At 41.6% G+C, this 22,479-nt stretch overlaps 1 protein-coding gene across 11 annotated transcripts in view; it reads left to right on the top strand.

Annotated features, from left to right (window-relative positions):
- Positions 1-22,479, top strand: part of FIG4 (FIG4 phosphoinositide 5-phosphatase) — a 172,298-nt gene that overhangs the window by 30,894 nt on the left and 118,925 nt on the right. For 6 of the 11 annotated variants that reach the window (XM_086317368.1, XM_086317367.1, XM_086317371.1 and 3 more), the window contains exons 2-3: positions 16,488-16,586; positions 17,858-17,981. In XM_086317368.1, coding sequence (XP_086173494.1) covers positions 16,488-16,586; positions 17,858-17,981 — 223 coding nt within the window. Of the gene's footprint in view, positions 1-7,039; positions 7,171-16,487; positions 16,587-17,857; positions 17,982-22,479 lie in introns of all 11 variants that reach the window. The other 5 variants (XM_086317374.1, XM_086317376.1, XM_086317373.1 and 2 more) reach the window with 2 other exon arrangements.

Genomic DNA, 22,479 nt, shown 5'->3' with positions numbered 1-22,479 from the left:
AATACTTATCTCTGGAAAATTTTCAGATCAAGTATCTTTATAGCCCAGCCGTTCTGGTGAATGCAAGTCCCTCAAGCCGTAGTTTTCAAATTACTATTGCAGGAAGCAGACACAAGGTGGCAGCACTTCTTCACCGCCCAGCTGTGCTTACTGTGGCAAACAGAGCCTCAGGGGAAGTCCTGGTTTGGGGTTTTACATTAGAGTACAATGCGCCAGCGGAGAAGGCAATGCCACCCCACTCCAGTACTGTTGCCTGGAAAATCCCATGGATGGAGGAGCCTGGTAGGCTGCAGTCCATGGGGTCGCTAAGAGTCGTACACGACTGAGTGACTTCACTTTCACTTTCCACTTTCATGCCTTGGAGAAGGAAACGGCAACCCACTCCAGTGTTCTTGCCTGGAGAATCCCATGGACGGAGAAGCCTGGTAGGCTGCAGTCCATGGGGTCGCACAGGGTCGGACACGACTGAAGCGACTTAGCAGCAATGCGCCAGAGGCTACACCCCAAAGCTTGTGTCTTTTCACTTGTCTTTTTTTTTTTTGTCTGTTTAATGTATAGTTTTGCTTGGAGTAGCACTGATATATACAGTGTTTTATGTGTTGTGTACACAATCTTTTACACTTCCACATATACATATATCTATTGATCTTCAAATTATTTCCTCATAGAGCTTATTGTGAAATGTTGAGTAGACCTCTCTTGGTGTACTATGTCCTTGTTAATTATATATCTTACATGAAATTGTTTCTATTTGTTAATCGCTATTTCCTTATTTATCCCTTCCCTGCATCTTTCCTATTTGTTAACAATAATTTTATTATCGACTCCTGTGAGTCTGTTTGGTCAGTTGGTTTCTTGGTATTTTTAGATTTCACCTATAGGTCTTATCATATGATATGTGTCTTTTTATGCTGAGTTACCTTTCTCAGCATGGTTAGAAGTATCCATAGGTCCATGGAGGTTGCTGCCTTTGGTGTTGTTTCATTCTGATGCATGTTCTGTGGTGGACATATAGCAGTTCCTCTTTATTTCTTTCTCCTTGATGGACACTTTGTTTCCAGATCTTGGCTATGGTACCTGTGCCCCACTGCAGCTTTGGGTGCATGTTTCTTTTCGATTTCTGGTTCTTTTGGGTTATTCTCTTAAGCCAGGGAACATTGGATCATTGGTAGCTTTAGTTTTTTTTTTTTTTTTGAAAGACAGCTGTGTACTGTTCTATCTAGGTGCTGTTAACAGTTTCATCCCCCCTGCACCCTAGGAGGGTGTCATTTTCTCCAGGCCATCTCCACTGTGGATTCTTTGAGGACTCCTTGATGATGGCCATTCAGACTTTGGTGAGGTGACCCCTCAATTGTAGTTTTGCTTTGCATGTCTCTAAGAACTAGTCATTTTTGTGCACAATTTCATGTGTTCTTTTTATTTTTTTTTTAACAGTGGTAATAAAAGTGACTTGTTGAAATTGGCTCCTTGAAAGTGGGCCATGTGTTGAAGTTGTTTTGATTACCTTCTTCGGGCCATTTAGTGATAGCAGATGTCATAGCCTGGTTGCCCTTGTGAATATTGTGTGCCCATGAGCGTTGGTTTTGAAGTTGCTGTTTCAGAAAATGGCCACATGGCGGCAGTGTTTCTACATGCCAAGTGGTAGTTACTACAGAAAGCAGAGTCTTAATGGAAGTTCCTGGGTTGTAAATTTTTGTGCAGTGTGCCAGTACAACACCCATAAGCTTGTGTCTTTTTATTTATTTTTTTAGAATATAGCTTTTATTTTTTATGGAATAAATTATTTTAAAATGTTGTGTTTAATATAGGTGTAGAGAATCTTTGCCAGTTCTACATGTGTCTATTCATCACGTATTGGTTTTGTACACAGGGTTTACAGAGTGTCGTGTAGACCTCCCTTGCTCTACAGTGGGTCCTTGTTTATCACCTGTTTTATATGCATTTTTGTGGATTTCCTAATATCAACCCCCTAATTGTTACTTTTCCCCATTTTCCCCTTTTTGGGTAACCCTAAATTTGTTTTCTAATTTTGTGAGTCTTTTCTGTTTGTTCACTTGGTTCATGGGCCTCAATTCTATGATTTCAGCAATAATGGTGTTTGTCTTTTTTTTTTTTCTGACCTGCTTCACTCGTTACGATTACAACAAGGTTCATGTACATCACTGCAGTTAGAATTGTCTCATTCTTTTTCTTGGCTAAGTATTATGCCACTGTGGACACATCCCACTTCCTCTTTACGCGTTCATCTGTTTTTGGACATTTTGTCTGCTTCTGGATCTTGGCTTTTGGAAGTGGTGCTGTGGTGCACATTTGGGTGCAAATTTCTTTTAAAATAGTGATTGTCTTTGCTGGTCCTCTTAGGAAGGGGACTGCTGGAATGTGTATGGCAACTCTGTTTTTCCCATTGAAAAACAGTTTCATTCAATGGTCTATTTTGGTTTTGACAGTTTATATACCACTGGCAACATAAGAAGGTCCCCTTTGATCCACCTTCACTCTAGTATTTTTTGTTTATAGACATTTTGATGCTGGCTATTCTGAATCCTGTGAGGCGATGCCTCACTGTAATCTTGATTTGCGTGTCTCTCATAGTTTGTGATTGTCTGCATTAGTTCATGTACTTTTTTAAAGAAAATAATGAGTAGTATCTACCTTTTGCTATTGTCTTGATGAAATTCTGCCCTTTGTAAAGTTTTTTTTTTTTTTTAAGAAAATTTACTTGCAGCAAATTTTTATAATAGGTATCTTACAGCCAAACTCTCCTTGTGAATCTTAGTCCCCTTAACCACAGGTTTTAAAAGGCAAAGAAACCAGAGATCAAATTGCCGACATCCCTTGGATTATCGAAAAAGCCGGAGAGTTCCAGAAAAACATCTACTTCTGCTTTATTGACTACACCAAAACCTTTGACTGTGTGGATCAGAACCAACTGTGGAAAATTCTTGAAGAGATGGGAATTCCAGACCACCTGACCTGCCTCATGAGGAATCTGTATGCAGGTCAAGAAGCAACAGTTAGAACTGTACATGGAACAACAGACTGCTTACAAATCAGGAAAGGACTGTGTCGAGGCTGTATATTGTCACCCTGCTATTTAATTTCTATGCAGCGTACATCATGTGAAATGCTGGGCTGGATGAAGCACAAGCTGGAATCAAGATTGCTGGGAGAAATATCAATAACCTCAGATATGCAGATGATACCACCCTTATGGCAGAAAGCAAAGAGGAACTAAAGAGCCTCTTGATGAAAGTGAAAGAGGAGAGTGAAAAAGTTGGCTTAAAGCTCAACATTCAGAAAACTAAGATCATGGCATCCGGTCCCATCATTTCATGGCAAATAGATGGGGAAACAGTGGAAACAGTGACAGACTTTATTTTGGAGGGCTCGAAAATCACTGCAGATGGTGACTGCAGCCATGAAATTCAAACACGCTTGCTCCTTGGAAGGAAAGTTATGACCAACCTAGACAGCATATTAGAAAGCAGAGACATTACTTTGCCAACAAAGGTCCATCTAGTCAAAGCTATGGTTTTTCTAGTAGTCATGTATGGATGTGAGAGTTGGACTATAAAGAAAGCTGAGCACCAAAGAATTGATGCTTTTGAACTGTGGTGTTGGAGAAGTCTCTTGAGAGTCTCTTGGACTGCAAGGAGATCAAACAAGTCCATCCTAAAGGAAATCAGTCCTGAGTATTCCTTGGAAGGATTGATGCTGAAGCTGAAATTCTAGTACTTTGGCCACCTGATGCAAAGAACTGACTCATTGAAAAGACCCTGATGCTGGGAAAGATTGAAGGTGGGAGGAGAAGGAGACGACAGAGGATGAGATGGTTGGATGGCATCACCAACTGGATGGACAGGAGTTTGAGTAAGCTCCGGGAGTTGGTGATGGACAGGGAAGCCTGGTGTGCTTCAGTTGATGGGGTCGCAAAGTGTCAGACACGACTGAGCGACTGAACTGAACTGAACTGAGTCGCTCAATCATGTCCGACTCTTTGCACCCAGGGATTGGGCTCATTAGGCTTCCCTGTCCTTCACTGTTACCTGAAATTTTCTCAAACTCGTGGCCATGGTGTCGATAATGCCATTGAACCCACCTCATCCTCTGTTGCCCCCTTTTCCTCCTGCTCTCAATCTTTCCCAGCATCAGAGTCTTTTTCAGTGAGTTGGCTCTTTACATCAGGTGGCCATGTATTGGAGCTTCAGATTCAATCCTTCTAATGATTATTCAGGGTTGATTTCCTTTTTAGAATTGACTGGTGTGATCTCCTTGCTTTCCAAGAGACTCTCAAGAGTCTTCTCCCGCACCAGAGTTGGAAGCGTCAATTCTTTGGTGCTCAGCCTTCCTTATAGTCCAACTCTCACATCTGTACATGATTATTAGATTAAAAAATCCGTAGCTTTGACTGTATAAACCTTTGTTGGCAAAGTGACATCTCTGCTTTTTGATATGCTGTCTAGGTTTATTGCAGCCTTTCTTCCAAGGAGCAGGAATTTTTAAATTTCATGGCAGGTCACCACCTGCAGTGATTTTGGAGCCTAAGAAAATAAAGTCTGTCACTGTTTCCATTTTGCCCCATCTACTTGCCATGAAGTGATGGGACCAGATGCCATAATCTTAGTTTTTTGAGTGTTGAGTTTTAAGCCAGCTTTTTCCACTCTACTCTTTCACCTTCATCAAGAGGATCTTTAGTGACCCTTTGCTTTCTGCCATAAGGGTGGTGTCATCTGCATATCTGAGGTTGTTGATATTTTTCCTGACAGTCTTGATTTCAGCTTGTACTTTATCCAGCCTAACATGATGTACTCTGTGTAGAAGTTCAATAAGCAGGGTGACAGTATACAGCCTTGATGTACTACTTTCTCAGTTTGAAACTAGTCCATTGTTCGATTTCCCATTCTAACTCTTGCTTCTTGACCTGCATACAGGTTTCTTAGGAGTTAGGTAGCGTGGTCTGGCATTCCCATCTCCTTAAGAATTTTCCACAGTTTGTTGTGATCCACACAGTCAAAGGTTTTAGCATAGTCAGTGAAGCAGAAGTAGATGTTTTTCTGGAATCCCTTGCTTTTACTATGATCCAAGAGATGTTGGCAATTTGAAATCTGTTGCTCTGCCATTTCTAAATCCAGGTTGTACATCTGGAAGTCTTTGGTTCACATTATTGTTGAATCTCGGATGGAAGGATTTTGAGTATTACCTTGCTAGCGTGTGAAATGAGTGCAATTGTTGTGGTAGTTTGAACATTCTTTGGCATTCCCTTTTTTTGGGATTGGGCTTCCCTGGTGGCTCAGAGGTTAAAGCATCTGCCTGCAATGCGGGAAACCTGGGTTTGATCCCTGGGTCGGGGAGATCCCCTGGAAAAGGAAATGGCAACCCACTCCAGTATTCTTGCCTGGAGAATCCCATGGATGGAGGAGCCTAGTGGGCCACAGTCCACGGGGTCTCAAAGAGTCGGACACGACTGAGCGACTTCACTTTCACTTTTTTTGCGATTGGAATGAAAACTGAACTTTTCCAGTCCTTTGACCACTGCTGAGTTTCCCAAATTTGCTTGCATGTTGAGTACAGCACTTTAACAGTATCATCTTTTAGGTTTTGAAATAGCTCAACTGGAATTCCATCAACTCCACTGTTTGTAGTATGATTCCTAGGGACAATTGACTTCATGCTCCAAAATGTCTGTCTCTAGGTGAGTGAGCACAGCATTGTGGTTATCCGGGTCATGAAGACACTTTTTTTTTTTTTTTTTTTTTTACAGTTCTGTGTATTCCTGCCACCTCTTCTTAGTATCTATTGCTTCTGTTAGGTCCATAAAGTTTCTGTCCTTTATTGTGCTCAGCTTGCATGAAATGTTCCCTTGATGTCTCTAATTTTCTTGAAGAGATCTCTATAGTCTTTCCCATTCTATTGTTTTTTTGCGATTTCTTTGTATTGTTCAGTGAAGAAGGCTTTCTTATTGGATCTTGCTATTCTTTGGAACTCTGCATTCAGATGAGTATATGTTTCCTTTTCTCCTTTCCCTTTTGCTTCTCTTTTTTCCAGCTGTTTATAAGGCCTCCTCAAACACCCATTTTGCCTTGTTGCATTTCTTTTAAGTTGCTGTTGCAGAAGATGGCCACAAGGCGGCAGCCTTTCTGCACAGCCCAGCTCGACTTCCTCTGCAAACAGAGCTTCAGTGGGAGTTGTGGTGTGGGGTATAAATTAGCCTGTAATGTGCCAGATGCAACACCCCAATGCTTGAGTCTCATCACTTCTTGGTAATGTGTCATTTTGCTTGGAGTCACAGAGACATAAAATGATAAATGTGCTGTATGTGTACAGAACTTTTACATTTACACATATACATACATAGAGAGATCCTCATTACTTTCCCATAGCTGTTACTCCACACAGTCTAGTGAGCTCCAAACAATAAACCTATTTCCTCACTGATTATGTATTCATAAGTAATAGTCTGTTTGTTAATTTCAGCCTCCTAATTTGTCTCTTTCCTGCATCTTTCCCCTTTGTTAGATATAATTTTATTTTCTAGTCTTGTGAGTCTGTTACTTTTGAGTCAACTGGTTTCTTGATATTAATTTTTATATTCTACCTATAGAGTTGGTTCAATCCCTGGCTCAGGAAGATCCTCTGGAGAAGGGAATGGCTACCCACTCCAGTGTTCTTGCCTGGGGCTGCAAAGAATCGGACACAACTGAGCAACTAACAGTTTCACCTAAGTGATGTCATATGATGTCTGTACTTTCGTTCTGAGCTACCTCTCTCATCCTGCTTAGAGCTAGTTCCATGTAGGTTCTCACCATGGGTGTTAGTTCATTCCGTTTCATGGCTGAGATGTGTCCCATGGTGGACATGCAGCAGTTCCTCTTGTGAACTCATTCTCGATGGATGCTTTGTTTTGTTTCCAGGTTTTTGCTATTGCAACTGTGGCCCTCAGCAGCTTTAGAGCATGTTTCTTTTTGAATTTTGGTTTTCCCCTGATATTCTCTTAAGCGTTTGATGCAGGGTCATAGGTGGCTCTCGTTTTCGTTTCCAGACCCTGCACGCTCTTCTGTGTAGAGACTGTTAGCGGTTCCCTCCCAGCAGCACTGCAGGAGGCTGCCTTTTCCCCAGGCCCTCTCCACCAAGTGTTCTCTGAGGCTCACTGATGATGGCCTGTCAGACTGGGTGAGTTGAGTCCTGGGAGTTTGGATTTGCATACCGCCTGATTTGGGCATTTTGTGCACCATCACACGGGTTCTTTTTTGTTTTAATGGCTGTAAGAAAATCTACTTGTTGATATTCGCTCCTTGAAAGTGGGCCATATGTTGAATTTTTTTAAATTATCTTTTTTTTTTATTACCTTTCATTTGTTAGATATGCACTGATGCAATGATTGACCACAGCTGTTGTTTGCAAGTGTCTGAATGTGCTGGGAATTCTTGTTTTGGGTGCTGGGAGCGTATTCTTTGGTGAGGAAGGCGTTATGAGATGCATTAATTGAAGAGAGACACTGGGCAAGATAGGGTCCTGTCCTGAGCCTTCCTGTAGAATGGCAGCTGGGCAGAAGTGTTCCTGAGGTTACGTTTATGTTGGTGTTGTTACTTGTGTTTAATGATGGATTTTGAGGACTCTTTGGGTAGCAAGGGAGATGTTTATAGATTATATGCTTTAGGTCTGGTTCTATTCCCTCCAGAATTTTACCTGTTCTTTTTGTCACTAAGCACCTTCATTTTCCCTTTAGCTCATTGTGACCCAGGCCTACAGATGAATCTGGGCTATATCTCACCCTGATGCTCATATACCCCAGGGTAACTAGGAGTTTCCCATTGGAGACTTACCAACCTGTTATTTTCCGGGGAGAAACTATGTGATTTCCCAGTGTCTAGTCCTTGCTTTGTCTATAATCCCCTGAGGTCTTACCGTTGCAATAAGGGACCATTTTATAATAAAGGAAGGGACATTATAGTGGTTAACTTTAAAACTGATAGTTGAACAGAACTGTGGTAGATTTTTGTTTCTGCATATGTGTTTTGTGTGTATATGGTTGTTAAGATAATTTTTACTCTTGCTAGCTCAAAATTATTATTGTATGTGTATGTATGTTTGGGTTTATTTCAAGTCCCGCCTTGTTCTAAAAGGATTAAGGTAACTTTTCCCTTCTTTCCATCTCATCACATGAAATAGAATTAAGTATGTCTGAACCACTTTGTGAGGAATGCAGCTCATTTAATTAGCATTGATTTGGAAATTAGAGGACAGGAGAGGACGTCACAGGATGTGGGTCACAAAGGGACTGGAACTGGGAACCAGTTGATGTAAAGTTGGAAAGAGAATCATGGTGATGATGGCCGGTTTAGGACGTGTGGTTGGAGGTGACAAAGTGTCCACTTGTTTCCAGAGGGGATTTAATGCTTCTCCTTCAGCAAAGCCCTGACGCCATGAAGAATGAACTTGGCAGCATCCCTCTGACTGTCAGAATCTCCTTTCTCCTCCTGGGCTGGGTTACTGGTTGTACGATTGCTGGGATCAGCGAGGTGGCAGGCCTGCAAGACTGCTAAAGATTGTGAGAAGTGACTTTGTGATCTTTAAAAATAATACCTTTATTCTGAAAGTTCAAGTGCAGTTTAACATTAATCGAAGCTGTCAGGACAACCTAAAATGTCTCCTCTTTCAAGAAAGCTGATTTTCTTCCCTCAGCTGAAAACTGAGTGATTAATTAGCCTGTCATTATCAAAGAAGATGATAATGTTAGTAGATAACTGCATTTCCTGTTAAGTGGATTACCTTCTGTATTGCATGTGGAGTTCATGTGTATACTTTAGAAACACATTCATCTTTAAACCAAGTCACTGCTGTTAAAGCTGCATGGTGAGATTTTAAGCTTTTTCTTGGTATTTAACTTGGAAAAGTCAGCTCAGAGCCTTTCTGTCTTCATGGGCATCTTAAGGCAGCTTCTTTTGGTGTCCTGATTCTCCACTCCAGTTCTTGCCAACCCCTCTGCCCCTCAGCGAATCTATGGACACACACAGACGTGTCCCCAGCAGAGTCGATTCCTTTCATCCACGACTGTGCCCGTGTTCAGGCAGTCCGGCTGACGTGTGCCCGATTATGAAAGTCCCGAACACTCCAGTTACTGCTCCCTTTTTCCCTTGGTTGCTTTTGGGCATTTTGGTTACCTCCTCTTTCACCTTCACCATTTGAACTTCAGACTGCAGGTACCTGAGATGACCTTTCCTTCTTCCTAAAATCCCGTTATTCCTAATTTATAATGGTTTCAGCCCAACTTTCCAGATATGTAAGTCCCCTCTCAGCACATTCACACAGTAGGTATTCTTCTTGGCTTCATCTTCTGCAGCAGTGGCTCAGATCTGGACTGGTTGCTCCCACGGCCTCCAGCTCAGCTGCTGTCCTGGGATCTCCCTTAACCACCATCCCATCACCTCTCCTGTGATGATTTCCTTACTTTCCCAGATCCTGGATTTTTTTTTTTTTTTCCCTCTCTTGAGTTATGCCCTCATTTTGGTGGAGCATCTACTTCACTTGCTTCATGAGGAAGGGTTCCTCGGCAGGAATCTTTTAGAATCCGTGGACGTGTGGAACAGTAAGGACCTAACAGAAGATTAAGAAGAGGTGGCAAGAATACACAGAAGAACTGCACACACATAGAAAGGTGTTAATGACCTGGAAAACTGTGATGGTGTGGTCACTCACTAGGGCTGGACATCGTGGAGTAGGATGTCAAGTGGGCCTCAGGAAGCATTACTGTGAAAAAACCTAGTGGAGGTGATGGAATTCCAGCCGAGCTATTCATATTTGAAATCCTAAAAGATGATGCTGTTAAGGTGCTGCACTCCATATGCTCGAAAATTTGGAAAACGCAGCAGTGGCCATGGGACTGGAAAAGGTCAGTTTTCGTTCCAGTCCCAAGAAAGGCAATGCCGAAGAACTCCTGCACAGTTGTGCTCATTTCACCTACTAGCAAGGTTATGCCCAGACTCCTTCAAGCTCAGTTTCAGCAATGCGTGAACTGAAAACAGACGTACAAGCTGGGTTTCAAAGAGGCAGAGGAACCAGAGATCAAATTGCCATCATTTGTTGGATCGTGGAGAAAGCAAGAGAATTCCAGAAAAACACCTACTCTGCTTCATTGGCTACATAGTAAAGCCTTTGACTGTGTGGACTGCAGCAAGCTGTGGAAAATTTTTAAAGAGATGGGAAAACCAGACCACCTTACTGCCTCCTGAGAAATCAGTATGCAGGTCAAGAAGCAGCAGTTAGAACCGGACATACTGACTGGCTCAAAATAGGGAAAAGAGTATGGCAAGGCTATATATTGTCACCCTGTATTCAGAGTACATCATGTAAAATGCTGGGCTGGATGAATCACAAGCTGGAATCAAGATTGCCACAACAACAACCTCAGATATGCAGGTAATACCACTCTAATCACAGAAATTGAAGAGGAGCTAAAGAGCCTTTTGATAAAGATGAAAGAGGAGAGTGAAAAAACTGGCTTGAAACTCAACATTTAAACAAGTAAGAATATGGCATCCAGTCCCATCACTTGATGGCAAATAGAAAGGGAAAAAGTGGAAGCAGTGATGGATCTTATTTTCTTGGGCTCCAGAATCACTGCTGACGATGACTGCAGCCATGGAAATAAAAGACACTTGCTCCTTGGAAGGAAAGCTATGACAAACTTAGTGTATTGAAAAGCAGAGATATCACTTTGCTGATAAAGGTATGTGTAGTCAAAGCTATTGTTTTTCCAGTAGTCATGTAGGGATATGAGAGTTGGACCATAAAAATAACTGAGCACTGAAGAATTGATGCTTTCAAATTGTGGTGCTAGAGAGGACTCTTGAGAGTCCCTTGGATTGCAAGATCAGTCTAATCAACCCAAAAGGAAATCAATCCAAAAAGGAAACCTGAATATTCCTTGGAAGGACTGATGCTGAAGTTGAAACTTCAATACTTTGGCCACCTGATGCGATGAGCCAACTCATTGGAAAAGACCCTGATGCTGGGAAAGACTGAAGGCAAAAGGAGAAGAGAGAGGCAGAGGATGAGATGGTTAGATAGCATCACCAACTCAACGGACATGAATTTGAGCACACTCCAGGAGGTAGTGGAGGACAGAGGAGCCTGGCATGCTACAGTCCATGGGGTCGCAGAGTCAGACACAACTTAGTGACTGAACAGCAACAACAACATCTGAAAATGCCCTTATTAGGCCCTCAGGTTTGATTGATAGGCCTAATTGGAGTTAAAGATTGAAATTAATTTTCCCTTAAAAATTTGAAGGCATTGTGTCCCTGTCTTCCACCTTCAGTTTTGCTGTCGAGAATTTCTAGTGTTATGCTATTCTTGATCTTTAGCTTGAAGCCTTTTTTTCCTCCTTGGAAGCGTGTGCTAGCTCCTTTTTAATCTTCAGTTTTCTGAAGTTTTACACTTCTCCCTCCAGAGATAAGAGCTGCAACAAATTTTCATGCCTTTGGGGGTTCTATAGCGCAAATTGGATTGCTTCTTGACTTGCTACTGCTTTCTTTCTTGGGCATACTTTTCAGTTTCAAATGATTTTTTTTTTCTTTTTTCTGCAGTCTGCTTCTCTTTTTCTCTTGCCCTTGAGGCTTCTAAGAAAATGACCATAAAAAACTTTATTGTGATTTTAGTGAGGTGTTTGGCGGGGGGAGCAGAGCCCTCCATTGCTCTCTCTTTGCCTGGAAGGCTACCCATTTGCTCGTCACCCAGCTCTGCTGTGGCTTTTTGCCCCCACTCCAAGTGGAGACAACCCCTTGCCCCCAGAAAGACCACTCACAAGCTCTTGTCTTCAAACCCCACCTTTGCGGGCCCTGTCCGAAGCATTTGCTCATCAAGCAAAAGTAATCGGATTGATTACTTCTTTTTTTCCCCAGTCTAATCCACTAGCAAGGCATGTGCCTAAAATATAGCTTCAACGTATCGTTGTCCTTAGGTATCTAGTCGAGTGCCTGGCACACAGGAGGCATTCACTGGTACATGGGCGGATGAGTGATGTCAATAGGAAGCCAGGAAAATTGTTAAAATTGTGGACTCTCTTAACATGTTCTGAAAGACAGTCTTTGAAAGTAAAGGCAGGGCGACTGTTCTAGATTAAAAGATACTTTATAAAGGCCTGGTTACAAGTGCTATACAGAATCCTTGATTGGATTCCATGTTTGTTTGTTTTTTTTATTTATAGATAGCTAGAAAGGATACTGGGCTTCTCAGATGGCACTAGTCATAAAGAACCCCCCTGCCAATGCAGGAGACATAAGAGACCTGGCTTCAATCCCTGGGTGAGGAAGATCCCCTGGAGGAGGGCATGGCAATCCACTCCAGTATTCTTGCCTGGAGAATCCCATGGACAGAGGAGCCTGGTGGGCTACAGTCTATGGGGTCCTAAAGAATTGGACACAACTGAATGGACATAGCACATAAAGGATACTATTAGGACATTTGGGGAAACTTGATGGATTATAGGTAATGTTGTATCAATGGTTGTTATGATTATGTGGGAGGATGTCCTTGTATTTAGAAAATACAAGTTGAGGGCTTTCGGGATGATGTGTTATGTTACCTGCAACTTGTTTTTCACATGGTTCAAAAGCAAAAAAAAAAAAAAAAAAGCTTATCTCTAGAAGGAAGAAGGGAGAAAAAAAAGGTAGCACAAAATTAACCATGCGTGAATATAGCTGAGTGGAATGTGGGTTTTCATTTTGCCCTTCTGTCTATTTTACTGTAGGTTTGAAAAATTTTCAAAATAAAAAATTTAGAAAAAAACAGTGGGGAAAAAAAAGAAAAGAAAAAAACAGTGGAGAAGAATTTAAGGAAAGATATTTCAGGGATTTTTAAGCCCCAAAATGCTGAAATTAATTTTGAAGCATGATGTTAAATATAATAAAGCCTAAGGATATATGTGTGTGTGTGTGTAGTTAATCAAACGAAATAGAATTAAGGCCTTTCTGGAAAAGTTACCTCTTAAAAATTTGGCCTGAAAGCCTGTGACTCACCCACCAGGGGGCAGTGCAGGAGCGTCATTCTGTGCACTGCTGAGCGCTGTGGATTTCCCCCACATAACTGTTTCCACAAGAGGTCGCTCTTCTCTGCACAAAACATTTTCAGGATTCTTAGACCACTTTAAAGGAGAATGTGGATAGTTACACTGCTTCCCGTTTCTTTCTTCCCACTCCGATCTGCTTCTGAGTTCTGTGGATTTTTGCCTTGGCTCCTCTGCTTCGTGGAGTAAAGACTTAATGGAAGGGTCTGGATAAGAGGGGTGCAGATCCGCTCTCCTGTGTGTGCTTCAAAGGCCAAGAGTGCATTTGTCTACTCCTACCCCAGGAATTCAGTCTTTTTATTACAAACTGCCAAATCATGGTCCTACTGAAGTTCATCTTTAGATTTCCTAGGATGTGTTGAAATTCTAGGAATTCCACTCAGCAGTTTTACCTCTCTTAAAGCTGTGATGTGGCTCCTTACTGAGTGATTCAGATATATATAGCTCAGACGGTAAAGAATCCACTTGGAATACAAGAGAGACAGGTTCGATCCCTGAGTAGGGAAGATCCCCTGGAGAAGGGAATGGTAACCCACTCCAGTGTTCTTGCCCAGAGAATCCTATGAGGTGGTTGACTTAGAAGGACTGTCTTTCTGTGCAGTTAACCAAGAAAGATGGCTTAGTGTAAATGTTGTAGAAAGTTACCCAGCAGATTAAATGGTTAGCCTGTGGTGAGTGATTGTTCTTTCATTTAACATGTACTCAGTGCCTGCAGACCCAGATTGCACTGCTGGACTAGAATTAAAAACCACAAGAGTCAGACTCCAAAGCTGCTTATAATAGGCAAACGGGATAGAGTAGCCCCAGACAGATTTATCAGGGTGCTCAGAAGAAGTGCTGACTTCAGATATAAGCAAAAGTGCTCTGGGAGGGGGAGGAGGGAGGGATGTTACTTGCTCTGTCTTGGCTCAAAACAGAGTGCTGTCTAGAGATCCTCCAAGGCCAAACCTAGCATCAGGACACCACCAGCCTGTCAGGACAGCTTGCTCTGACCTTCCCCGAGTGAGCGAAGCGCCCTTCATGTGCTGTCATCTGTGCAGTTCAGACCTCAGTAATACGCGCTTTTCGTGCTGGTTCCTCTGCATGCTCTCCTGTCCTGAGGACAGAGGCTGATTACTCATAGGTTGGTGTATTTTCCCCACTCTGGTTCCATTCTGGTCCCATGGGTGCCTTTTTTCCCTCTGGGCACTCTCTTTTTCCCTCTTTTTTGAAGTCTTTTTCTCAAGTACAATGACATAGACTTGCTAATATCTTAAAAAGTAAAGCAAAGCAAAGTAGCCCTCACTGAGTGCCTTTTTCTGTGTTGGACCCTTCACTGTGTTAGGTGTTTCCTAAGCATCTTCTCCGTTAATCTTGTTCCTCTAACAAACTCAGCCAGCTTCTTCGCTGTTCAAGTCTTTGCACTCACTGTTTCCTTTCCTGGGAACCTGTTTTTCCTCAAGTGCTCAAGAAGGTGGTTTCCTTTTCTCCTAACAAACGTGTAGTTTACAGGCTCTTCTTCTGTGGCTGAGTTTACTAGGCTGGTGACCCCGCTTTCCTCTCTGTGGTGGGTAGGGTCTTGGGGGGAACTCACTGAGGCCAGCCTGAGAACTTGGACCTCTTCCCTCTCGCTGGGTCCCTGCCCTTCCAGCTGCTCCTCCAGTGCATCCTGGTCACTGGATGTCTTCTTTTACTTTACTAATTTATTATAATTGCTCTGTTTCATCCTCATGATAACTGATACTTTCATCTAGACTCTATTTCTCCCTAGAAGACGAGGGATTCAGTATTTTGGTTAGTTTTCCCCTTAAGCATGGGCTAACCCACCATCTTTTTTTTTTTTAATTAACATAATTGTATTTATTTATTTATTTTGGCCGCTCTGTGTGGCATGCAGGATCTTAGTTCCCTGACCAGGAATCGAACCTATGCCCCTTGCAGTGGAATCACAGAGTCTTAACCACTGGATAGCCAGGGAAGTCCCTAACCTATCATCTTTTAACATACAGATTTGTTCTTTATAATCTGAAAGTCTAGATCATACCTTTGTAAACAGATATACACTTAATTTAAAAACTCATCCGTTTTTACAGCTTTAGTATTAAAACGATATAACCAAGTTCTCATCTTTTGTTATGGGGCTTCCCAGGTGGCGCGGTGGAAGAGTCCACTGGCCAGTGTAGGAGATGCAAGAGATGCGAGTTCAGTCCCTGGTTCAAGAAGATTCCCTGGAGTAGGAAATGCCAGCCCACTCCAGTATTCTTGCCTGGAGAATCCCCATGGACAGAGGAGCCTGGTGGGCTACAGTCCATGGGGTCACGAAGAGTTGGACACGTCTGAGCACATGTGTATCTTCTATTATACCTATCTTCTATTATAAAATCTTACCTTAAAAAATCTTCTCCAACCTTCAAGGCTCAATTTAAGTCCTAAGTCCTCTGAGGTTTTCTGCACCTTTAGTACCTAACATTAATCTTTCCTGCTCTCAGTACCTATACTTCAGTTTGGCCATTAATCTAAAGAATCTTATTTGTTATTTAATTGCTTTGTCTATCTGTGTCTTATGTGACTGATGAGATGGTTAGATGCCAGTTGATGGTGGCAATGTGTTCTTAATTTTTGCAGTGTTTGAAAAAGAGTCAATTTAAAGGACTTTTTTGAAGCAAAATATTATAAATATATTTTTCCTAATGGAGTTTTATGTATTTTCTTAAACACAGTATAAAAATTATTCATCTGGTTTGGGTTTTCTGAAAAGCATTTTCTTTGACTATAGGATTTTTTTTCTGTATATTTGGTATTCATTTTATTCTCAGTATTCATTTAAGAAGACTGATGTGTTCAGGTATAATGCTTCAAGGAAGTGTTTCAGAAAATAAAGAATATTAATTATTTCCTGTAGCTTATCTATAAAAAGCCATTTCGGAAAGTACATTCATTTTAATTTTTTATTGGGACTTTGCAGCTGATTTTTACAGTTGCTGTATTAAAGTCATTTTTAGTCTTCTACAGAAAATGTATAAAGGTTTATTTGATAAAATATCAATATTTTAATAGCTATAATTGTCTAAGCATTCCTAATTATGTGTTGAGCTTTCTAATTCTTACCAGAGCTGCTGTTTCCTGGCAAAGTTTAAACATCAGTCCCCAATCAGTTAGGTTAATCTCTGTATAATATAATTAAATTCATCTGACCTGGTTACTGGGTACATTTTAAATATCAGACTGCTAATCATGACACCACGACGAATATTTCAATTTTAAAGTTGACCTTTTAGAATCAGCCTTTCTTTAATCTGCCAGTTGTACTTAACAGAAATATTTCTTTTAAAAAGTAACCTGACTTAATTCATGTATTTAATGAGAAAAAAAACCCAATTTATTATAAAATGTGTATAAGGCAAGCTGTCTTAAAAAAACTAATGACATTTCTTTTTCTTTATAGAGATACTTCCTAGTTGGGAGCAATCATGCAGAAACGAAATACCGTGTTTTGAAAATTGACAGAACAGAACCAAAAGATTTGGTTATCATTGATGACAGGGTAAGTATCTCAACAACCTGAATACAGACAGAAACCTTTGTACTTCTTGTTTAACGGATATGAAATATCCTTACAGCTTCTAGTGACGTATACTTTTTTTAATCATACGTCTAAATATGACAGTTTTTCATGGTTGGCTAGAATTTTTAATCTCTAATGTGGTTTCTAAAATTACTGAAGTCAGAAAGTTTGCCAGAATTACACTTTGCCCTTCATTTTGATTTTTTACGAAGCAAACTCTTTGGATAAGATAATGAATATATTTTCTTAAAGGGGTGCCATTTTAAGGATCTGATATAACTCTCAATTTGCAGCCACCAAAGAGATTATTTATTCTTCTTCTTTAATATGAAGCTCCTTGAAGTCAAAAAGGACTTCTCTACTGCAGACTTGTTATTATACTGCTAAAAGTGATTGGTAGGGTCACTTCTGATGACTTGCTAGAGAAATGTTAAGCTATTCTTATCTACGTGTCATATTATTCAGAGTTGGGACTTAATTCAGGTTGCACAAAAATATGAGGCTTTTAGTCAAAAGAGAAATATAGTAAGGTGGAATTGAACAGTTAATTTTAACTCTCAGGTGAGAGCAGCTAACACTTTGTGGTGAAGTTCCTGTCTGAATATTTCTGAATCTGTGTGGATTCCTGGTTTTTCAAAGGTATCAATAGCTGTAGTTTGGAACTCATTTTCACTAAGCTCTTTGGAAAACTAATTTCTATGTTATAATAATTTTGGGTATATTGTATTTTGTGACTTCCCATACTCTTGGGTATCATGGTCCTCCTTCGCCCACACACATAGCATCTGGCAGTATTTATTAATACGATGTAATGATACTTGGCTTTACTTGTGGGTAGGAGTGACTGATTGGGGCTCTCTTTGAGAATCTAAGAAAAGCTATGGGCCTTCTCACAAAAATACACATATGCACATATCACCAAAACTTTGCATACAATTTTAAGGAGTTTATAGATTTCTTGAAACTTGTCTGTGGATTCCTCATACCTCTGAATCTCTGATCCAGAAGATAAGGTTTTGGTATACCTTTTAAGTACAGCAATGTGTGATCCAGTAACCACCCTTAATTAACTGCTAATGTGAAAAAATTTGTTGGCTTTTTAAATTGTAGCTTAGTCCTGCACTTTTATATACTTCTCTGTGAAATAGCTAATGATGTAAAGCTGTAGGAAACTTTTAATTTTCAGAGGTAAATAAATAATGAATCTAAAAATCAAACACAACCTTACAGATTAATTTGCTTATTTCTAGCATGTATATACTCAACAAGAAGTGCGAGAACTTCTTGGGCGCTTGGATCTAGGAAACAGAACAAAGATGGGACAGAAAGGCTCCTCGGGGTTATTTCGAGCTGTTTCAGCTTTTGGTGTCGTAGGTAAGAAAGGTGCCTCCCTCTTTCAACCTCTTTTTTTTTTCCCCCTATATAGACTACTTGATAGTTTGCAAGGCTCATATTTATATAGGTTTGTAAATGTGACCCACCTTCTGTGTCTTTGGTTATTTAAAACTGAATCATCTATCAACCAGGTATCAAACAGCCTTTATATAATATCTGCTATATGCCCAGGACTGTGCTCAGTTTTGTATAGGATATGAACAAATGTAGCGATGGTTTGGACCTCTAAGGAGTCTGGCTTGTCAAGAAATGAAAAAGTGAAAATTGACTTGGACTTGTAAACGTCAGCTGGAAAAACAGATACAGGTAAAACCAGCTTTTAAATTAGAGGAGTTTCTCTCAAGGACATGCTGCAGTGTAAAGTGTCACAAGCCCCTTCTCTGAGCGACAACTGCTTTCTTACTCTCAGAGAAACTTTGTTCTCTAAAATCACAGAGAGTCGGAAACTTTGCTCTTTAAAATTGTGTCAGTGAGAGAGAACATCCCCCTGTCGCCTGGATGATCTAAGTCATTTTGACGCAGAGAGGCAGCCTCGGTTGACAAGGCGAGCGCCAAGCTTCAGATAAGGGCTTTCTGGACGCAGCCGACTGTAGCTCTGTACACTTTATTGCTTTCAAGGAAATGAGACTCCGAGTCCGCTTCACAGTCCAGACCTGATGTTTATCTCTTTACATTCAGTCTTCCTCTGGTTTGAGCCTCTTCATTTAAATTTTACTTAATCTCTTTCCCAAATCCTATAATAACGCCTTTACTTATTCATGAACAAGCATAGAAATGGCCTTGGCCTTTAAAGGAGTCCATGCTCCAGCTTGTGGGGCATTTCGGAGATGCCCTGCGGTTCTTCTGGTGCGTTGTCCTTCGTGACAGTGGGTCAGAAAACCTATCTTTGCTCCTGGACTTGTCCCAGGGAGTCTTAGGATGATTGGATTGGATGGGGGCAGGGTGGGGGTGGGGGGGCTGGGGGTACAAAACCCAGTGCCCAGGAAACAACTCCAGGACTGGAATTTGGATCCCAGTTGTGTAGTCAATAGTAAATGCTGGAGATTGCGTAAGAGATAGACTACTTGGACCTGGAGTGGCCAGGAAAGATTTCCTGGAGAAGACAAGACTCAGGCTGGACCCTGGAGGAGAAGCAAGCTTGGGATGGATGTGGGGAAGGGAGGGGAGAGCTCCAGGAGGGGTGACGGCAGAAGCACCGGCATGAAGATGCCCACGGGTCCTGGAATGCTGGCAAGCGGTTGGTGAGGCCAGATCACTGGGGCCTTGGCAGCCAGGCAGAGGGCAGTTGTGTTTCAGCTTCCCTGTTGGCATGGCCGTATTTCAAGTCTTCCCCCCACCGCCCCCCAACACAAAATTATCTTTCTGCTTCTTAAACCCGCTGAACTGTCTATAATATTTACTGAGTGGTGTCTGTAGATGTTAACCAAACTAATATGGACTGACCTGTGCTATATAGTTTCATAGTCTTAGGTTCATTTTTCTGATTAGCACTTTCTATTTGGTGAATGTGTACTTGTTGAGACTTTGATTATGCATATTCTGCGGTGTTTGAAGTTTGTTTTTCTCGATGTGCTCTCATAGCCCTTCATGTGGAATCCCTTTAGGTCCATTTTGTGTCCTAGGCAGCTGCCAGGGGAGGTCGAGAGTGGTCGGTATGATTAGTTTCTTCTGCATAGGACTGGAGCCTTCTGTGTACCTTCTACTTAGTCTTGACAAATCCCTTGAGGTTTCATGTTTAATGGATGAGTGTTTAACGGATAACATGTGTGTGTTAGTGTATGTCAGGTGAGTTCATGTGTTTCAATTCCATATATTCCATACATGTAAATTCCACTTTAAGTGTTACTTAACTCTTAATCAAAGAACTTAATCAAAGAAAAAAATCTAGAAATAGTGTCTTAAATACATTAGGCTTAATCAGATACTTAATAGGTTAAACTCATTTCTTTAAATACTAATACTTTCTTACAACTTTTGAAAAAATGTAAATTTCCTAAGGTATATGTAATATTGAATGCCTAATTAGTCAGAGTTAAATATTCAAAATTGAACCTTCCTTGCTAATTAAGTATAATGAGTTGAAGATCAGTTGTGGGTGTGTGTGCTAAATTACTTCAGTCACGTCTAACTCTTTTCGACCCTGTGCGCTGTAGCCTGTCGGCTCCTCTGTCCATGGGATTCTCCAGGCAAGAATACTGGAGTGGGTTGCCATGTCCTCTTCCAGGGGATCTTCCTCACCCAGGGATTGAAGCCGGGTCTCTTATGTCTCCTGCATTGGCAGGCGGGTTCTTTACCACTAGCACCACCCGGGAAGCCCATTGAACTCTATTTTAAAATAGATGCCCTTGGGTATTTTGGAGTTGTATTGGATAGTTTGCTTTTTACATTAAGTGGCCTCTAGATGCTTTCCTCGGAGAAGGCAATGGCACCCCACTCCAGTACTCTTGCCTGGAAAACCCCATGGATGGAGGAGCCTGGTAGGCTGCAGTCCACAGGGTCGCTAAGTCGGACACGACTGAGCAACTTCACTTTCACTTTTCACTTTCATGCATTGGAGAAGGACATGGCAACCCACTCCAGTGTTCTTAGCCTGGAGAATCCCAGGGACGGGGGAGCCTGGTGGGCTGCCGTCTGTGGGGTCTCACAGAGTCGGACATGACTGAAGTGACTTAGCAGCAGCAGATGCTTTCCTGGATTTCGCAGGGGGCACTAGTGGTAAAGAACCCGCCTGCCAATGTAGGGGATGCAGGAGACGTGGGTTCGATCCCTGGGTCAGGAAGATCCTCTGGAGGAGGGCATGGCAACCCACTCCAGTATTCGTGCCTGGAGAATCCCATGGACTGAAGAGCCTGATGGGCTACAGCCCATAGGTCGCAAAGAGCTGGACACGACTGAAGTGACTTAGCATGCATGCACGCATGCAGATGGTGTACTGTGTTACTTTAATGGTACTTTGATCATTCTTCGCTGTTCTGGGCATATTTGCTTTTAGCAATATTCCTTGCCTCATTTTAAATTTATTGATAACTAAGCTTGTAAAACCATAGCTTTATTTTAATCCACAGATAACCAAGTTTATAGCCAAATAAATACTCATTTTATACACAGCTATTAATAAACTTTGGATGAGGACTGAAGATATTGCCATGTTTCTCTTAGGTGGCATTCTTAGATATTGTGGTACATTTCTATCACAATTTGAGGCCCTTTTGAGACTCTCCTTGGATGGTGAAGTCACAACAAGGTTGACTTGCCAGTAAAGTGACACAGTAATGTGCTAAGTAAGCATTTATTACTTTCGTGGAAATGCATTTTATTTATTCTAATTCAACCATGCTTAGAATCTTTGAAGAGTAAATAAGGACATAATAAAAGGCTATGATTTGTCTAGTATTGGCTAGACAAATGAGGGCTACTGAAATAGCAAAACGCAAAATAAGGGCAGCTGAAATAACAAAACACAAAATATTTAACCTTGGAAATATATGTAGTCTGATTGTCAGAATAAGACATGTGTGGACGGACTTGAATGGTGGTCTTCTGTTCTGCGGCCGAAGTATTTTCTCTCTCAATTTTTTCAGCATGCCCAATTTGTGAGTAGTATTTTTGCTGGACTGTTTTGAACTGTTATCATGGTTTAATTTAATTCACAGTCTATAAGAATCTAAAGCTATGCTTCTCAACTGTCTACAGTAAAGGACCAGTCTTTTTTCCAGCAGTGTGTCAAGATCAACACAAGAGCCTAAATGGGCATAACTTGTCATCAGCCTGGACCGCATGTGACTCACCACATAAGTTCATAATATCCAAACTAGTCTTGTCTGTTCCAGGCAGGCTCGTTGATGATGAACTCTGATGTTCCTGAGCCCTCCCTTTCAGTTCGTTTGCGTTTCTTTGCATGGACGGCTACTGAAAGCTCATGGACCGTCTCTGGTCCCTAGACATGGATTGGGCCTGCCCTGTAGCTGTGGTGCCCATTTGTGACTTGTTCCATTGTGGCTTGACAGCAGATAGGTCGTGAGCATTGCTCACCCAGTTTTGTTTTTTTGTTTTTAAGCTCCTGCCTGTGACATACTACAGAAGGCAAATCTGCAGAGTCAGAAAATCAATCAGTGGGCGCCAGGTGCTGGGGGTGGGAAGGGTGGATGGACATCGGAGGAGCCTGAGGGGGTGTTTTTGGAGTGATGGGAATATTATGTTGACCTCAGCAGTGGTTCCAAGACTGTGTGAAAGTGAAAAGCGTTAGTCGCTCTCACTCAGTTTGTGATGTGGTCCTGGGATGTTTGGGTGGAGGCCTGTAGTCCTTACTACTCTCGGTACTCTGACCATCCAGTTCCTTTTGGTATATGTCCTTTTTCTGCCTGTGTCACCAGTGAGAGGATACGCTTGTAAGCTGCTAGTAGGCTGAAGGGGAGTGGTAGAGTAAGTGTCTTCATAGTAGACTACGTGATGGGCTTGGTTGCTCTTTAGAGCAGCA

Source organism: Bos grunniens, chromosome 9, assembly GCF_055505025.1.
Source record: "Bos grunniens cultivar Pamir isolate PY7600 chromosome 9, Bosgru_T2T1.0, whole genome shotgun sequence".
In the NCBI taxonomy this organism is placed as follows: domain Eukaryota; kingdom Metazoa; phylum Chordata; class Mammalia; order Artiodactyla; family Bovidae; genus Bos; species Bos grunniens.
This window is presented reverse-complemented; position numbering and strand designations above follow the sequence as displayed.